Source organism: Pezoporus occidentalis, unplaced genomic scaffold (genome assembly GCF_034315485.1).
Source record: "Pezoporus occidentalis ecotype Australia unplaced genomic scaffold, CSIRO_AGI_Poc_V1 ctg16, whole genome shotgun sequence".
Taxonomy (NCBI): domain Eukaryota; kingdom Metazoa; phylum Chordata; class Aves; order Psittaciformes; family Psittacidae; genus Pezoporus; species Pezoporus occidentalis.
This window is the reverse complement of record NW_026913425.1, coordinates 8,568,134-8,587,739: the sequence shown is the minus strand read 5'-3', so window position 1 is coordinate 8,587,739 and position 19,606 is coordinate 8,568,134. Positions and strand designations below refer to the sequence as shown.

General features: G+C 37.9%; 1 protein-coding gene across 7 annotated transcripts in view; it reads right to left on the bottom strand.

Moving 5' to 3' along the window:
• Positions 1-19,606, bottom strand: part of UHRF2 (ubiquitin like with PHD and ring finger domains 2) — a 125,676-nt gene that overhangs the window by 76,537 nt on the left and 29,533 nt on the right. For all 7 annotated transcript variants that reach the window (XR_009963555.1, XR_009963556.1, XR_009963557.1 and 4 more), the window contains exon 4: positions 13,205-13,423. Coding sequence is in view for 4 of the 7 variants with exons in the window: in XM_062612505.1 (XP_062468489.1) it covers positions 13,205-13,423 (219 nt within the window). In the remaining 3 variants the exon portion in view is untranslated. The remainder of the gene's footprint in view (positions 1-13,204; positions 13,424-19,606) is intronic.

Below are 19,606 nucleotides of genomic sequence, written 5' to 3'. Positions count from 1 at the left end.
AAAAAAATAACAATTTTAAAAGACCGTCTTTTCCAGCATATACTGAAGACCTTACTATGAAAAATACCATAATCTGAATTGTTAAGGCCTTTAAAAGCAAACGAAACCAAACCAAACACACCCACACTCAACTCCCAACCTACAAATTCACATCGCGGATACACACAAGCCAGCCAGAGTATTACTTTTTCTGAATCTCACTAGTAGACATAATGTTGGGGCATTTACAGAACAATGTATTATAGCTCACAGTGCAGACTCTGGAAGCAGAGATTTGGATGAGGGGGACATCCTTTTTTTCCTTAGCCCAAGATCTGTAAAGATGAACATTACAACAGCAAGCATAAACTTAGTACCTCAGAAGTGGGGAAAGCACTGGCCTGGGCGAATTGTAAGTCACATTGTCAGATCCTAATAATCTCTTCACCATAGCAACTCAGAAGCACGACTGCCCTATGCCATGAAATCCACTGAAGCGAGAGGGGATGAGGCCACAACTGAAGGTTGGCCAGCCTGCCCAGAGGAGAGTGGCCCATGTGCAGTAGGGTGGCACAACCAGACCTGTCCACAGTGGTGACAGGGAGACCCTGGTTCTATTGGCAGGAGGATGGATCTAAATGATCCCTAAGGCCCCTTCCATCCCAAACCATTCTGTGATTTATGACTTGGGCAGGAGAGGCATCATGACCTACAATTAAAACTACTCCCTTCTTGAACTCGACTGTGGCTGGCACTATCCCAGTGCTGAACGGGCATCCACAGTTTCCAAATACAGGTTTAAACATGTAGATGTTAACATCTACTTGACAGAACAGCCATAAAGAACTAGGTAAAGAGAGCCGGTAAAAACCCAAAACTTGTTTCTTATATATGAAAGGAGCTGTGCTTGGCATCACAGGGCATAGTCTAAGCTCAGACCGCTTTTCTATGTGTTTGTGGACTGAATTGCAAGACTCAGAACAACACAGAGTCAGTTTAAGACATCATTCCACTGATCAGGACTAGTCAATAATCTTCTGTGCTAGGAAGCAGCAGAGCTTCAAATCAGTGATTCTCACAGGAAGAGGTTAAAAGCTTCTATCCACATTTTACATTATGTTACAATTCTGAGAGTAGATGCAGCACACATACCCATCATGAAACTACACGACACCAGTCTGCTTACCCAGCTAGACTGAGAATATCAATCCAAAGACATGAGAAGAAACATGCCCCTTCACAACAAAAACTCAGTGTTACTGTCAGGATGGAAAGGCCTTCCAGAAAACAAAGAATAGCAAAGGAAGTCTTGAAAACTCAGAAACATGGTAGAGTACTCTGTAGACTAAAATAATACTAAATGAATAATTAAATAAATTTAAGGTGCTTGAAAACCAGTAAAAGGAAAAAAAAAAATCTCAAGGTTTGCACTATAAAATAGTAAATGCAAAGACACAAAGACACTTTCCATAGAATGCTTCATACAGAATCAAAGAAAAATGAGAATTGCTTGAAAACATAGCCACACCCACATTTTTAGCCTAGAAAGTCAGTAATGAATGGCTTATCACAGCTTGAATGCAGATGACAACTTTACCATATGAAAAAGCTTGGCATCTACAGATGCTCCTGCTCAGAACAGAATGAATCTCATCTCACCAAGAATTCCATAAAGTCAGAAAGTACATGGTGACCTACAGAAAAAGACCTAAATAATTTGGCATTTGAAGGGCAGTTGCTTCTCTTGGCATGTCTTCATTCCTTGTATACTGACCAATTACCTTTAAACAAATCACATCAAATACCTGTCCCACGATGTCAAATTCCATTAGCGCATGATACTAAATGCTTCATTTAGGTGCCCAGTGGCTATTGCATAATAGTAATACAGCCTTTCTAGGTCTTACGTGTAAGTTTGGAATGAATTCTTACTTATTTTTATGTAGAGTTTATGAGAGTTGTTTCTCATGTAAGAACAGGTCAAGATTAGCAGGCAGAACAACATGGGTAGACACCTGCTGTAGACTTCCTCATGAGGGATAAGTATATGAGGCTTTCTTCAGACAACCACAAATTTTATGTATACAGGCCCTGGTTCTCACAGGGAAATTCACGCACACCTATATCTGCAGGAACAACACAGCAGAACACAAGCAGTCTAGGAAATTTCTGGTGTGCAGTGATAACTTCCTGACACAGATGATCAAGGAGAGATACACTGCTAGACCCAGTACTAACAAAATAGGAAGAACAAGTCATGGGACATTAAAGTCCATGGGTTGCAGTGATGGAGCTCAGGATCCTTAAGGGAGGGAGCAGGTAAAACAAGAGGACAACCCTAGATTTCAGGACAAGATACTATAATCTCTTCAGATATCTGCTTGGAAAAATATTACAGGATACAACCCTGGAGAGAAGGAAGATCCAGTAGAGCTGTTTGATATTCAAGGATCACTTTCTCCAAGCTCAAAAAAGTCTATCATCATGTGCAGGAAATTAAAGAGCCACAGGAAGCCTGCGTGGATGAGCAAGGAGCTCCCAGACTATCATGAGACTTAAAAAGAGGTGGAAGCAGAGGCAGATGACCAAAGGGGTACATGGAGTTCCAGTCAAACTGCGTACACATAAGAGCTGGGAAAAACCAAAATGTATGTTGATCTGAAGAACAAGGAAGGATTTGATAAAAAACAGACAGGAAAACTAGAGAATGGCCCTACTACTAAATACAGTAGGGCCCCTGATGACAATAAACACAGAAAGGCCAGGGTACTCACGTCCTTCTTTGCCTCAAGTGTCTACTGGCAAGACCAGCATTCAGGAATTGCAGGCCCCTAAAACTGGGGAATATCTAGAGCGAGAGAGACTTAGCCTCCGTGGAGAAGCAGGTTATGGATCACATAAACTGGACACAGGTAAGTCTATGGGACCTAACAAATTATACCCATGAAGACTGTGGGAGCTGCCTGACTTCTGGACAAGGTTACTCTTAGTCATCTTTGAAAGGTCATAACAACTGGGACACCTTCTTGAGAACTGGAAGAGAGCAACTGTCACTCTTATCTTCCGTCTGCTTATAGACTGGCCAGCCCCAATTGATTCTCTAGGAACGTAATGCAGCAAATAATCCTGGAAATAATTTCCAGGTAAAAGGACAAAGGTGATTGGGAACTGCAAGCATGGATTTATAAAGGGAAAATCATGCTTGACCACCCTGAGAGTCTTCTACAGTGAGGTCACTTCCTTGGAAGGTAACAGGACGACAGGAGGTGTTCATATCCACTTTAGAAAGGCTTTTGATACTGTCTCCCATAAAATCCTCACATAAACTGAGAAAGTATGGGTTAGTAAGGACTGAAAACCAGCTGAATACAGAAGCTTGTGTCCAGTTTCACAAAGTCCAGTTGGAAATAAGTCAGTGGCACCCCAAGTGTTGACCCTGTGGCTAGTACTTTTTAATATCCTAATTAATGGCCTGAATGATAGAAACAAAGTGGACCCTCAACCGGCTCACAGGTGATACAAAACCAGGAGCAACCACCAATATCAGATGTGTGTGCTACCCTTCAGAGTGACCTGGAGAGTTGGACAGAGAGGAATTTAATTATGTTTAACAAAGAGAAATGAGAGGTCCTGCATGCAGGGAGCACCCCATGCAGCAGTACATGCTGACTGCCAAGTTGCTGGAAAACAGCTTTTTAGAGAAAGACCTTGAGGAACCCATAAACAAACTGACCATGAACCAGCAATACATCCCTGTAAGCAAACAATGTCAAAAGCCTCACGGACTGCACTAGGAGAAGCACTGCTAGCAAGCAGAGGGAAGGTGAATGTTTCTCATTACTCAGCATTTGTGAGGCCAGGTCTGCGCTCCCCCAGACATGGAGTTACAGAAGCGGTTCTAAACAAAGGCCACAAAAATGATTAAGGGACTGGAATATCTTTGATATGGTACTGTTTAGTCTGGAGAAGAGAAAGCTGGTGTATGGAGGGCTCTGCCAGAACACGAGGTAATAGGCACACACAGAAACATGTGAAATTCCCTCTTACTACACAAACTATCTTTCTACAGTGATTCTCCAGAGATTGTTGAGTCTGTAGCCATAAAGATACTAAAAACACCTGGACATAGTCCCAGGCAAGGTACTCTACCTGCCCCTTCTTGAACAACCTCAAGAGCTCCTTTCCATCCACAATGATTCTCTTAAATGTATATATGTTTCAACATCACTAATTTTTTATTTTCATTAATGTGTTTCCTAATATTGTGCTCACCACCCCACCCCCCCCAAGTCTTTGCCTTTTTATAATCTTTTTTCTTCTGTTCTTCTCTTCTGGTTGGGATTACTTTTCCCAATGTGAATAAACTGAGCTTCCAAACACTTCTAAAAAACCACCCCTAGAAAGCAAGCCAAAAGATACTGTGGTTCCAAGTCTGCATGTTTACTGGAGAAAGGGTGGTGTTACAAGTACTGAAGATGCAGTTTATGTTCATAGACAAAAACCTCAAGATCCAAGTCAACCATTCTTCATCTTCAAAAGATACTTTTATGGGAGTTATGAAATTGTTATGAAACAAAACATTCCCATTTTAACACCTGGTACTTATGCATTTTTGTTGTTAAAAGGAATTAACGCATTAACAACAATTAATTGAAAAACTGTGTCTGGTAGCTTAAAGAGCCAATTTTCTCCCTAGCTTGTCACAATTTATGTCGATCATCTCTGCCCTGCCTGCCATATACCACCCTGCTCCCCAAACCACCACAGCAGCCCTGTCCTGAATTCACTCTAGGTTATGTATCTCTCTTGCACTGAGGTGGTAGAAGCATGTTTTGGGGAGGGAGGGGAGTAGGGTATTGTTGAAAAGTGCTTGGCCTTTCTTGGCCCAGGTGCAAAAAACCTCCTGCATTCATCCTTGTTGACTTTCATGAAGCTCCCATCAGTTCACTTCTCCTGACTGTTCAGCTCCCTCTGTTTGGCAGTACTACCATCAAGCTTCTTTGCAAACTTGGTTACAGTGCACTTGCATTGCCTCTGCAACGCTGTTGGTTAAGATACTGAACAGTACAGGTCCTGCCACATACCCCTGCAGCTCCCTGCTTGTTATTATTACTTTCCAAGTAGTGTACAGCTTAGTAACAACTATCCTCTGAGCTTGACCATTCAATCTTGCCTATTTTTAAAACCATCTGGCTGCCCATCTGCTTGCATCACAACATCCTGACTAGGATAGGATATTATGGGATACAGACAAAAGAGCTGTTACAAACTGAAGTATACCTGTTGCTCTCCCCTTGGCCACACAGCTAAAAACTTTATCATAGAAGTCAGACTGGCTTGTAAGGCATGATATGCTTTTAGGAAAAAAAAAAAAAAAAAATCCACTCTGGCCATCCCAAATCATCTTTACATGGCCAGCACTTCCAAGAGGACTCTCATGGTTTTCTGAAACAACATTGACTGGCCTTCTTTGATGGAGGCAACATCTGCCCTTCTCCAACTGCCAGGGACCTCCCCAGCCTCCAAGACTTTTCAAATATAGTAGGAGAGGAGCAAGCACTCCTTGACTCAGTCTTCATTCACCTCTGAGGACTCTCCCTGAGTGCTTTCAAGCACTAGGCTCCCAGAGAGAGTTTGTCAGTGAAAGGTGAGGCAATGAAGACTATTGATACTGTTTCATCAATAGACTGGTATTTTCTTTGTTGACCTTTTTACTGCCCATGCAGCAGTTAAAGCTGTGCTGTCCTGGATGTCTCTTACAAGTGTCAACTCCAAATGAGCTTTGGTTCTCTTAATATCATCCTTCTATGTTCAAAATGCCTCATTTTTATGCTGCCCCGGTTTCCAACTCCTGTATACTTTTTGCATGGAGCAAAGTCATACAAGTTTCTTGTTCAGCCTTGTCAGTATCCCAATACATTTTAGTTTCTTACCAGGATGAACAATCTTTGCAGTTGGAAGAGGTCGTCCTTAAGCAGCTGTCAGCTCTGATGAACTCCCTCACCCTTCACAGTGGCCTCCTACGGGATCCCATCTACCAGTTCGCAGAATGAAACTGAAGTCTACTCTGTTAAATTCCAGTCTGTGCTCTGATACTCTCCTTCCACAGTTCCATAAGGATCTTGGTATCTACTATTTCAGAGTCAGTATATCTAAGGCCTACCATTGACCATCTAATCCCCAAGCAGTTGTTGGTAATAAACAGTAGATCATTTTGTTGCCTATCCAGGACCCATCTTATGTTATCCCCTTAAAAACATCCTTCAAAGAGCTTCTCGACTGCTTGTGTGCCAGTGTTACTCTGCCAGCAAATGAAAGGGAATGAGTCGTACATGAAGATGTGTGATTCAGAGACTTTTAAAGAAGGCTTTGTCATCTTCCTCACCATGACCGTATGAACTACCATCTTGATGTCATCCTTTTTAGCCTCTCCCATCCTCACCTACAAACTCTCAACCAGACTGTTGTCATCCTGCTGGAGAGCTCCCTACACCCAAAATTCTTCATGTTCTGAAAGCCCTGCCCTCTACTTTTGCCTTTTCTGAGAAGTTTGTATCCATCCATCTCTTACTCCAGTCACGTGAGCTGTCCCATAATGTCTCCTCTATACTAATAATGTCATCGCTCTGTGACTATATGCGAACCTAATTCCTCCTGCTTGTTTTCCAGGCTGCATGTATTTGCCTACATGCACTTGAGATGGGTATCCCCCTTTTACCAATCCCAAGACCCTTATTGCTCTCACTACCCTGTATTCTTTTTGCTTTCCATGCACATACCAATACCCCACTTAACTATGGGTCATAATGTCTTTTCATCACCCAAACCTTTACTCACCAGGTTGGCCAGCCTATTGGCACAGATACTCTAGTCCCCTTGAGGATCAAAGACTTTCAGAGACAAATGGGAACCAAATTATGGACCCCATGGTTTTAAAATCCAAATGCCTGCTGACACGAGCTGTGCAATTAGCCAGGCTTTGATCCACAGGATTTTCCTGTTCCTGTCCTTTGGGAGGATCTGTCCTCCAATGTCTTACCTTTTCACCAGCAGGACTCAGCAGCTCTTACATAACTGGCATACTTAGCTAGAGGGTAACTCTCTCTAGTAAGGTACACTTGATTTGCAACTCAAATTTGAAAATGTCAAGACAAAAGAACAGTAAATTCACAGTCCACAAGAGTCAACATGAATTACAAGCATCTAGCATTTCCCTCCGTTTTGGGAAAGCAAACTGAAACACCCAACCAAGTATCAGTTTCTCCATATTGCCAGTTAAGAACAGGTAATGTGCAGGGAAATGGCACAAAGGACAACTAAAATTACTATTTATGCTCTCTTGAAGAATCAGAAAGAGGGAAATATCAAGAGACAAAAATATTTCTTCCGTGTAAGAAAAATAATTACAGGTAAGCAGTCTTAAAACTGTAATTGTGCCACTCCTGCCTGCACAAAGGAACCTCCCTCTTTAAAGCAGGAAAACAAAGCGTGCAGGAAAACAGAATGTCTGCAAGAATAGCTATGATCTGTGCAGAATCTGGCCATTACAAAGGTGTGTAAAATAGAAATCTTTGTCTGAAGAGAGGGCTAAGGAGAAAACATGAAAACAGTATCTGTAATAACAAGTCAGCTACCCTTCAAAATGTAGTCTTTCAGTTCTTTCTAAACTCACTGGTGTTGATTTCATAGGTGCTGAACCAAGGTACTACATCTCATGTATGACCTTCGACATGGTCACGGAGAGGACAATTACCACAGCTGCTGGTTAAAGAATTCACTCTGTTCATGCTCTCTTAATGAATTATTCTCAGTCAGATACTGTTCTTTTGTCTCTCACATTTAACAGAAACAACACATAGAATCATAGAATAATTAGAGTTGGAAAGGACCTTATGATCAGACGGTTCCAATGCCCCATGGTGCCATGAACACCAACCCTTCTCCAGTCCCAGTGGCTTACAGTGTTCCAATACCTCTTGGGCAGTTTGTCCTGCACCCCAGACTCCTTTTGCACCCATAAGAGGAGGCACTGTATGCTACTAAAAAGTCTCTTTAATAATACTCTGTCTTCATGTCCATCATATCTTTTCATCTTTACCTTTTTCTGAAGAATGTTACTTAAGTGACACAAAAACTTAATCTGGAAGTAAAAACCAGTTTGACTTCCATTAAACTTCACTACTTATGTTCAAACAGATCATTTTTTCACACACATACCTCTCCCCCTCCCAGTATAAGTTCTTTTATCTAATACGATAATTAACTGGGACTCTACGTACTCTTCCTGTTGTTAGGGTCATTCCTTTAAGAATTGCAAGATTATCACCTAAGGCTCTGTATCACAGAAGAGCTGTCTCTAGCTGTAGAGACTAGAGGAAAGCAGTTCACAGAAGTGTTTAAGAAGTTCTAGGCATCACCTCCACAGAATCCCCATGAAAAATCACAGCAGGCTTCCTGGACATTTGATTTGAAACAGTTGTGATGATTCAAATGGAGGTCTCTTCTTCAAAAGGAGACGACCAGTTCCACTGAAGTGATAAGCAGAAGAGGAAAAAAGGAGACACAAATTCACCCTTTCAGAAGTTATGTTGCCTAGAAAAAATCTGCCATCTTTATGTCTGTGCAAGAAAGCTGCAGGCAAGTTCTTCAACAATTTTAATACTTTCCTCATGAAAGCTATTTTAAAAAAATCAGTCCAAGTAAATCTTAGCAATAGTCCACATATCAGCAAAACAATGTCTTCTCAGGTCAACCAGAAACAAAGATACTACATTAAATTAAATAAACTGGAAAGTTATTTTACGTAGAAAATTATACCACAAAAGTATACAAGCATCAGTAAAGGATAAACCACATAGACAGAAATTCCAGGCCTAAAGAAGAAACACTGTATGAGGACTAAACTATTGGGCACCTACAAAGCATGACAACTGTGACATGTTGATTTACCACAATGCATACTGAGAGGGATAGAAGCGTGGTACTGTTACTTTTTTAATTGTCAAAACAAGATACAACTGCCAATAATTGTTTTTTTTGGACTACCCAGACAGGAATCTACAGAAGCATAAAACCTCTTGAAATTGTCCAGAACACCATGCAAGACTTGCTTCACTATCAGTTTACTATTCTGCAATGTGTTTAAACTCTGTAACTCTGCAAAGCTTTAATAACAAATACTATGTATAACTTAAAAAATCAGAAATAAAATATAAATGGAAAAACTTGTTCAAAAGAAGGAACAGCTAAATGTAAAGTATCTCTACAGGTAGCCTAAAGGCGGTGTAAAAATATCATACAGCCTTCTGAGAACAACGACATACCAGACATCAGTAAAAGGAGTCTAAAAGAAGATTAAAACGAGTGTATCATACAAAATAAAAACACAAAAAAAGGGGGGGGGGGGGAGGAAGTCCCAGAGATCGTATTTAAATGCCCCAGACCTGGCAGGTTGCACAGAAAAAATATCATAAGCCTATCTAAAAATTAGACAGATTGATCTGAAAACAAAAGATTTTTTTTGCAAGCACAAAGCCTCACACAAACACCTGCAGAACTAGAAGATGACAAATACAAAACTGAAGATTTCAGGCTCATTCTATTACTTCCCATTGCCACTCCTTGGCTAAAGGCTTCAAATTCACTACATATTCACTTACTCATGGAGAAAACCTGCAAAATTTACAGATTATTCTGATATTCTTGTAAAACTCCAAAGACTTAAACAAAATACAAGTCTTGGTATTGACAGAGTCCTTGCTAAACTCAAACTTTCAAAGTCTGACTGACAAAGTAAAAGCCAATTTTGTCTCTATCTTGAAGTCTTACAAGAAGAAAATTCAAAGCATGATTTGAACTACTTTGGTTTGATTTGGTGTGGTGATTGCAATCATGTCAGCCACGTCAAATGTTGAAATAAATTGTGAACAGCTTCCCTCACAACTACCTACCATTAACAGCCATTTTTTTGTGCCCTTTAGATTGCAAACATTACTCTGGACAACTGCTTTCATCATGAAATAGGAAATACTTCCTCAAAAGAGAGGTATATCCTAAAAAATTTAGGTAAAATCAGTTTACAGATACCACACACAGACAGTTCTCAACTGTAAAAATGCATACAGTCACAAGAGACCATAGCCCTAAGCTCATGTATATTCAAGGACCAAAGCACTGCTCTATGCTTAGTATTCCTATTTGAGGCAAATTAAGTCCTATCTGGGTAGGTTTTAGACATCCTGCGATTACAATTTTCAGTTGCAATGCAAATACAATACGAATCAGAATTATTAATAGGTGGACAATTCTTCTGTATAATGATGTCTTTCTCCCCTGCTCAGTCTCACTCCTGCCTTTGGTAATATTCTCTAATCTGTATCTGCTTCCCAAAAGATGAACTAATGATAACAGACTACACAGGACATTTCCTTTTGGTCATGACTGTGGCATAAGTAAAATACATAATACAGATGCACTAAAAAAGAAATCCTCATGTTCCACAAGCTCCAGTTCATGTTCTTGTTATTTCCTGTTAATGTGCTAAGAGCTTCACAAAATCTTTGTTGAAAGCAATCAAGACTGGTAAACCAGACATTCAGCTATTGCATACAAACTTATACAAAGCCTCTCTGGCATAACAGCAAACAGGGAAAAAAGTCCAAGATAGATAGATAGATAGATAGATAGATATATGAAGCAATCCTTAGAAATCTGCCTCCCTTTACTACTGCCTGCTAAGGTTGTTCTGAAGAAGTACACAAATAATTAGTCATTAACATACAATCAATTAATCACCTATATAACTCAAAGTGTTCAAAATAGATTTCACCTTTATTTAAAACAATTAACTAATACTAACATTATGGTAAGAACGCATGACAATATATCAATAAAATACTGCAGAATATCCATATATTGTACCATCATAAAGTAACAACATATTATTACATGTCTAAAGTAATTTATATTAATATATTATGTATTATACATTTAGACTATATTAGTATATTAATATATATTAATAAACATTCAAGCAGTAAGACATTGGTTTTTATTTTGCAAAAAGACATACCTAAAAGGCAAAGTGATTCTTGTTGCAGCATGTTCCTTACATGAGTTTATGAATACTAACGGATTTGTCTTGTACTTTTACTGCTAATTGAGAGGGATAACTTAGGTAACACAGGTGATACAGAATTATTCCTTGGTAAATTTCAGATATGGCAGGGCTCAGATAACCTTGCTTTCTGCAAACTAGTTTGTCACTACATATACAATCTATCAATATGTAAATAAAGCCTGAATTCTTAGGCATGAAGAAAATTCAATGAAACAAGATTCCCCCTGAAAAATGGACTTAAATTCACCACTTTAGAACAAGACACTTGTCTTGATACTATGGGGAACCTCACGGTACATGTTACAGTACCCACAATACCTGAAGTTACCAACTTCAGATTTGAAACATAACTATCAGTTTATTTGGATTAAGAAAGGATTATCCTATAGATTTCCAGAGAAGATGATTTTTTATTAGACACCAGGAGCTTGCTTTTGACAATATAAAACGTATTTTAATACTTTAATAAATGGGTAAAACTCTTGAAAGAATCCATGCAGACAACAGTTTTAAATAACATTATCAACAGACATTTGAACTTTGAGATCTGGACAGTTCTGCTTGTAGACGGAAATGACGACCACCTCTGATTCAGTGAATGCCAGACAAATATTGAACGTGTTACAATTAAAATCTTCACCTCTCTAGACTGGTTTCCATTTCTTAATCCCTTCTGCCTACCAAGTCAGTAATTCAAGCTACCTACTCAATTTCTTCTTACTTTACATTTGAAGTTTGGTTGGAGTTTGGTGGGTTTTCGTTTTGGGGGCTTTTCTTGCTTTGCCTACAGAACAAGTTTATGTGACTGTTCTACGATACAAGGCTACCACAATGCACTGAGATTATCCAATAAAATTCAACTCTACATATAATACTCTGTTACTCTATATTTAAAAACCATCCACAAAACAGATTTTCATTTACCTGCATGATTTGCCAAGTTTATGTCCTTCTTATTTCCCATGATTGTCTTTTTTTTTTTAAGTAAAAAATACTGAACTGCATCTGATCATAGAGACAGAGTCATCTATGTGCCTCTTCCAACTAACCATATTCTGCACTGTAAGTCTTCCTACAGATTAATCAATTTGCCTTTCTGATAAAAAAACCTACACTAATATGCAAATAGTCCAATTCATTTTAAGGAACACACTTGCAGAACAATGATACTAGTCATTGAATAAATGTGGGACATGCCAACATTAAACCAATCATTTCTGAAGTAAAGAAATTTCACTTTAGTTCCAGTTTAATTTTAAAATCAGTTTCACTCCTAAGCATCCATAAACCCCACTCTTCTGCAAGGATGGAAGTGGAAGACAGGATCCGTTTGCTTTTAGTTCCTTCGTGTCAGAAAAGGATAATGTTAAAAGGAATGAGGAAAATTAGTGAGAAGGAGGAGGAAGGTTACAGTCTCACTCAAGAAGACTGTCGATGAAGTCTGGTCACCTGTTCATACCCATGAAGGCAATCACACAGCATACTGACAGTAAGCTATCACATGACTGCTGCAGAAAACAATACAGAACTGTACAGAAGTTTTAAAATTAAATAGCAAAACAAAGCAAAGACACTCAAGTGAGTTCAGCCACATGAAAACTCACAATTTCCACATCCCACATTTTACTTATCAGAAGCTGTAATACCCACAGAAATATTTTATTATTTAAAAATTCAATTAGCCAGTTCAGAGGCTGACCCGAATTGTCAGAGATGACTAATACTCAGTGAGACCTAAGGGTTCCAAATTATCTCAAAAATTACTAAAACCAGACTTTTCAGCTTTCAACAGAATTGAACATAAATTTATAAATATAAATGTGTTTATAGCATATAAAGGAATATAAACATACTCTGATCAATCTGAACCACAGATAACACATGAAACCTTACCATTGCCTCTAGGAATCTCACAAAACGTAAAAACTCTGACACAGCTAAGTCTGCACACCGTAAAAAAACATGCACTGTAATTTTATGACTCAAAAAACTGTCAAATCAAAGTATGACATAAATTTTAATCTAGTGACTAGTAGACAAAAAAAAATAACAAACATACTTTATATGGTATGCAGAGATTTTATGAGTTGGCCAAACAAATCTTACCCCAGCAGAATTTTAGCATGAACCTCTTTGTTAGTCCTTGAGATTTCTCTCAAAGAGGTAATTTCTGCATCAAACCAAAATCCTCTTTCTTCTGGAGTCTCAACATTGTAGTTAACCATCACCACATCACCCACTTTCAATTCACTCCACTTCAGAATGGTTCTTGCTCGGGGTCGAAGATTACTGGTGTCCATTTCTACTATGCCATTCTCTGGGTACCTTGAAAAGTAAAACCAACAACAGTAATGATCAGGACTTCTGTAACAGGAAAAAGCAATTCACAGGTAGTATTTTTCAAAAGTAGAAATTTTTAAATGTGTTTGGGCATATAAATAACATGGTTTAAATATCTGACCGTGTATCCTTTTGACAATGTAGTTACCATCAAAACACAGACTGGGAATTTAACTAATCTCAGATGGACAAACAGCCTTCATGAGTTTTCTCACACTCTCAAAGAAAGAATTATATACATTTGTAAGTTTACAAGCACCAGATAACTTTTTTATTAGAATGTGATACAGCTCAAGGTTTTGGCACACATACTACCCCAGTTTGTTCCACGTAAAGTCAGTATTACAATTAAAATGAGAGGGTAACAAAGATTAAAACTAGGCTTTTCAAGCAGGCACATTTTAAAGAGTATGAATAACTTCTGAAAAGCTCTGATTCCTTCCCAAGTTGAGACTCATTTAGCAGAATTAAGACAGGGGTATTCAACAACACAACTAAAATCCCAGTGTAAGAAAGCAAGCTTGTTAAGATTTGAAATGTTAACTTTTCAGTTTAACACCACTGCCTTCTTAAATCCTCTGTATAACGCAATTCTTCAATGACAGCAGAGCCTGTATAGTTTGCACGTACTGGAAAAACAGCATGGTGTGACAAAAATACTACTTATGGGGTGGGGGGAACGCTGGACTGTTGCAAGAAGTAAAAAGAAAGATGACAGAGTAAAACAGGGAAGTTCCTTTCTGATACTGTGTATAAGCAAATACAGAATCTTTCAGCCAGTACTAGATGTCATAGTAAAAACACAACAGAGAAAATGAAAATAAGTCTACTGCCTAAAACCAAGTGCTATTAAATGTATTAATTCTTCCTTCTTAAACATTGCTGAGGATTATACCTCTTAACTTAAATCTCCATCATGTAATTACTGTACTTTAGCTAGAGCACGTACATTTTATATTTAGTATACCTTTACGAAACAGCACTGTTCAATCGTAATGGCAAAATTGTACTCTTACTAGGACAAGTATGGCTCTGTCACTTTCGGGCATGCCTCCCTGCAATCAAGATCATTCTGAGGTCTTAGCTAGCAAGTTTAAATGTGGTTTACCCAAAGAAATGCTATTAACAGCATGAGGCTCTGAGTCTATAACCTGAAATCAGGAAGTCTACTCCTAAACAGTGACTGAAAGCCCACCAGTGCAACTGCAGACATTTTAAACAAGTTATTTTTGCTTTGCTTTATGCCTTCTATTAAATCTAACATACCAGTTTGCTAATATAGATAAGGCAGGTCAGAGCTAGACCTGGCATTCTACCTCCAGGCATTTCTTTGTCATTAATCATGCAGATATCTAGAGAGTGCCTTAAATTTTTAGCAAGATTTTTGTTTGTTTGTTTAAAGAAACATGAACAACTACAGTTCATAAGTGGCTGCACCTTTACATAAACCAAGGCCAGGCAAAAAAAAAACAAACATATCCTTAACTCCTTACAAAAGTTATGTCCAAAGAGTGTTTTTCCCCAATATTTTCAGACCATAATTATTAAAAACTGCATGACAGGAAATATATCATACAAAGACAGGTACTTGGGATTGAGCCATTATTCAAATGGTAGTCTCGTATGATGTAACTCCCTACAGTCCTTAAATTTTACTTGGTTTTGTTTTTACTTTGAGTGTGCTGCAAAGCTAACATTTATGTTTTTATCTTTACGTGGTGCAGCTTTCCCTTGAAAGAACTATTATATAATTTTACTATAATTATTAATGTTTGTAACTGTAAAATCCACAAAACCCATATGACAGAGGTACCAACAGGTTACAAGACAATGCAAAAAAGCAGCTACAGAGGTACTGTCTATTTTATTGAGTGCCTGAATAACCACACTGTGCTATATAGTACAACATGCTACTGAAGTCTTCTGGCAGCTATGTTTGAGCTACTAGTCAGTCAGTTCCAATCATCTTAAAATATACCCTTCCTAAAGTTTGGAGATGACAGCAACTAGCACACAGTAAACGAAAACTCTGTTTACCTGAACTCTGAAACAAAAATAGGCTTAAACATCAGGAAATTATAGATTGAAAAAAAACAATTTATATGTACAGTGAAATAATCAAATCAGAAGTACATATGGGATCAGCAGGATTTTAAAAATAACCAATACAGACTTAAGAAGTTCCAGTGTCACTCACAGCAGTTCATATTCATAGAAACTTAATTCTGACCTCAAAAATCTATTCTCTTCTATGACTAAAATGCCTTCAGGTTCTTTTTTTTCCTGCGAGAACTTTGGACAAATATATTTTTTACTTACTTATTAAAAAATATTTGTTTTCTCAAATTCAGATTTCTGTCCTCTTTCCACCCGTTTACCATTCAGAACAGAATCTTTCCTACTGTACTGCTGAGGAACTTCAAAGATTGTCATTGTTTACAATGACCCCACCTCTGTCCCTGGAAATATCTGTTGAAAGAACCCAAACAAAGACAACTGCTTATTAGCATGACTAGAACAAGATGACCTATAGGAAGACACACGCAAAATCCCCATTTACAAATAGACAGAAACTAACTGCTTTTCAAAGAAAGAAAAGGCAGATTGTTCACTGAGTTTTTCCTCCTATTGGCTGGTCAGAAACTTTAGCTAGGAAGCTTTGGAAGAAAAAAGACAACTTACAAACAGGTAAGATTTCCCATATGCAACTTTAACTTCCTTTTGCATCATGTTCCAGACACTGAATGTGTTGCTGCTGTGCCTTCGCATATCAAAATATTCTTTTATGGACTTTGGTGAACGCTAGAAGATATTTAACCATCCACATTTGTCTGTAACTGGCACCCCAGTCAAAACAGCAGAAACAGCATTTGTCACAAACTTTTGAGTTCAGCTCAAAATTGCACAGTCACACTGTATGTATTAAGTACAGTACCACCTCAGTATACTAAGTAATAAACAATCAGTATTTTCACTTGTGTCCTCAAATGTATAGAATGCCACAATTTATGTAAGTATGGAAAAAACACACTCACATTAGAAAACACTACCTCCAAGTTTGTTTCCCAAAGCTTAACACACGATTTGTAAAAATGCCACATTAACTTAAAACCTAGTTTCTTAAATATGCCAAAGTAAATACAGTATCACAAAATGTGAATACATGGACTCAGGTACATAAACCAAAACATAAAGAGAACATATATGATCTTTTAACATGCCTCAAGAATGAAGCATAAAACCCATTCTAGCAAGCTACAATAAAGGACTACAGTTAGACATGAATGTTTACTGGAAGTTTTTTCTTATTTATTAAGTTGCTTTTAAAATCCTAAGATGACCCTCAAGAGAAAACAGAAACATTTTCACAGCAGCGGTCTAATTAGACTAGCATAAAGTCTGGTATAGTTGAAGATTATATGACACAATTTAACCTTAAAACTTAAAACAATTGTACACATTTTCTTGGTTTTCCATGTTTCTCATGACAAGTGGCACCTAATATTAAAAAAAAAAAAACAGACACCCTAACAGTAAACATAGTCATAAAAGTTTAATGAATACTACCCATAAGTCTCATGTTTATCGTTAAGCTGTATTTTCCAGTAATCTAATTTTCCCCTGTAGTATTTCAAACTGTAAATACTAACACCAGCATAGCAAAGGTTTCTTAAGATTTCCTATCTGTGCACAGTTTCCATAGCAAAGGATTAGCCATGAAGTAAAAATTCCAGTGTTTCTTGGCTATGATCAGTATATGCTCATTCTAAAATGCTCAAATAATAAAAAACATATTAGCTCTATGTCAGAATATACACAAATCTGCTCAGTTTACTGAGAATCTGCAGCAATTTACTGAGAACTTGCAACATACCGTTTAACACTTTTCCCAGCTGTTACCAGAACAACTGGAACTAGAAAGGCAAAATTCTTGAAACAAAAGTCAAGAGTTCCCCACCCCCTCTCCATACAACTATGGTAAGGAATGTGAGTGCAGATGTGCGATTTTTCAGACTGTTATTTTTCCAGTATAAATAAAATGACAGTATAATTTGTTTTACTAAACAACCAACTTGGAAAGAGTCATACAATATACACCCAGAACTGAAGAACAGAAGGGCACAAATAAAAGGAGAAAGAGTAAGGGACGAACCCACAAAGGAGGCAAATCTAAGAAAGTAAACCTGAATAAAAACTACCTCACCTCCCTCACAATTTGCTACCTGAGTAAACAATAATTTTGCTGTAGTATTTTGAGAAAGCAAATGAAATTATACTTGAAGGGCATCTAAGCCACAATTATGAATGACAAAAAAAAAAAAAAGTCACTGGGATGATAAAGCTGTTTGTTCACACTTTCAAAAGACCAGCAGGTCTGTTAATTTGTTATTACAAGAAAAAAAAGTGCTGTATTTTAAAAAACAGAGTGGAAAGAATAATGAATATCTATAAAGATAAAAATCAGCTACATGGAACATAAACAAGACCTTGAAAACCTGAACTGACAACTAATGCTTCTAGAATTAAGCAGCATAAATACTGAGAAATAGCATTAATAGCCTGTTAGAAAAATCTGGCTTCCCTAGTGATTTTAGCGTTAAGGATTAAGAAAAATTAACTTCTAGACCTACAACATTGCACTGTGTGGACAACAAGGATACTCTGAAAGAAGACAAACTAGTAACAGTATCAAAACAGAAGTTCAGAAGCTCTAAGAAATACATGTTTTTTAATCTTGCATTGCTCTTACAAGTTGCCCAAGTTCCTATTTTTGTGTCTGTTTCAGCTAGCTAGGAGCTAACAGGAGCTAACAGGTGTCCCAGATGACTGAGATGAGTCCCCTATAATGGCAAGCTACCATATGAACTCATCTTTTTCTTGACTCCACCTACAATGCAAGGGTCTAAAATGATGTGGCTTTTTCCACAATAATTTTGTTTTTACAGCATTATACACAGCTTATGGAAGACTAACTGGTTAATGAGACATACTGACTGAGGCTTACAGTTATGGTAAATGCATATTCTTACATGCTTCTACCTTCAAAGCAGTTTGGGGTAAGGAATGTCTTAAATGGTTCTACAAAGTTTAGCACAACAGTGATTTTTTTTCTTGAGGACTATATATTTGATTAAAGTATATACAGTACATCAACAACACTACAACATACAACACCATCAGCAACTTAAGGAACAGAACCAGTAAGAATGGACATCTTACTAGATACTGAGGAAAACTAATGCTGTCCTTAATTCTTCATGCTGAAGAATTAAATGGACTAACCATCAGCAATTTTATTTCTTAGAAACGCATTACTCAGGTTTGTTCTGTAAACAAAACTGCCTCTGTAACAGGCACAGATCTGTAAACATTCTCTTCTTGTCATTCCTCCCACCATGTATTTTTGGCACAGGGAGTACACACAAACATGACTAGGACCAACTACGTAACAAAGCTCTCTACAAGAAACAAGGGCCAGCACACTCACAAGTGAGAATGCCATATTTGAGACCATGCTTGTCCTGCCAGCACACATGCAACCACGTTCACCCATTCAAAGATGAATGCTTTGTTTGCACAAAACAGCCGTTGATTCTACTCAACTTCAAAACTCCAACATCCTACAGGCTTTAGGATAGATAAATGATGAATAAGCACATGGAAACACTAACTCAGAGAAACTAGCTGCTCTTAAATACCCCTCCTAACTACCTACACATCAGTTTACACGCACAGTCAGTAGCTTCCACACCCACAGTTTAGACAGACTGGCTTTGCAATTTCTTCATTACACAGTAATTTTTGTAGAACTGCATCCAAGCACAGCATAGTTTCTAAACAAAAGTAATAGGCAGTAATATTTAATAGATATCCAGAATGGTGGCATTCTTTAATAATGTCACAGTTAGAAGTATATCCAATACATTTGCCTTAGCAGCCTTGCAACAGATCTTCAAGTTACCAACATCCACTGAGACCATCTCCAATATTGCTTTGATCTTCCATCTAGTAGCACAAAGAAACATAAGGGCCATCTGAAGCAAGCTGAATGATGCCTATTCTATTCAACTTATGAAAAGCTGTAAGAAAACTAACGTTACAACCAAAATCAGAAGTAGGGTGAAACTGAAGTCAAAACATAAACTAGTTCCCTAAAGAAGTCTTATG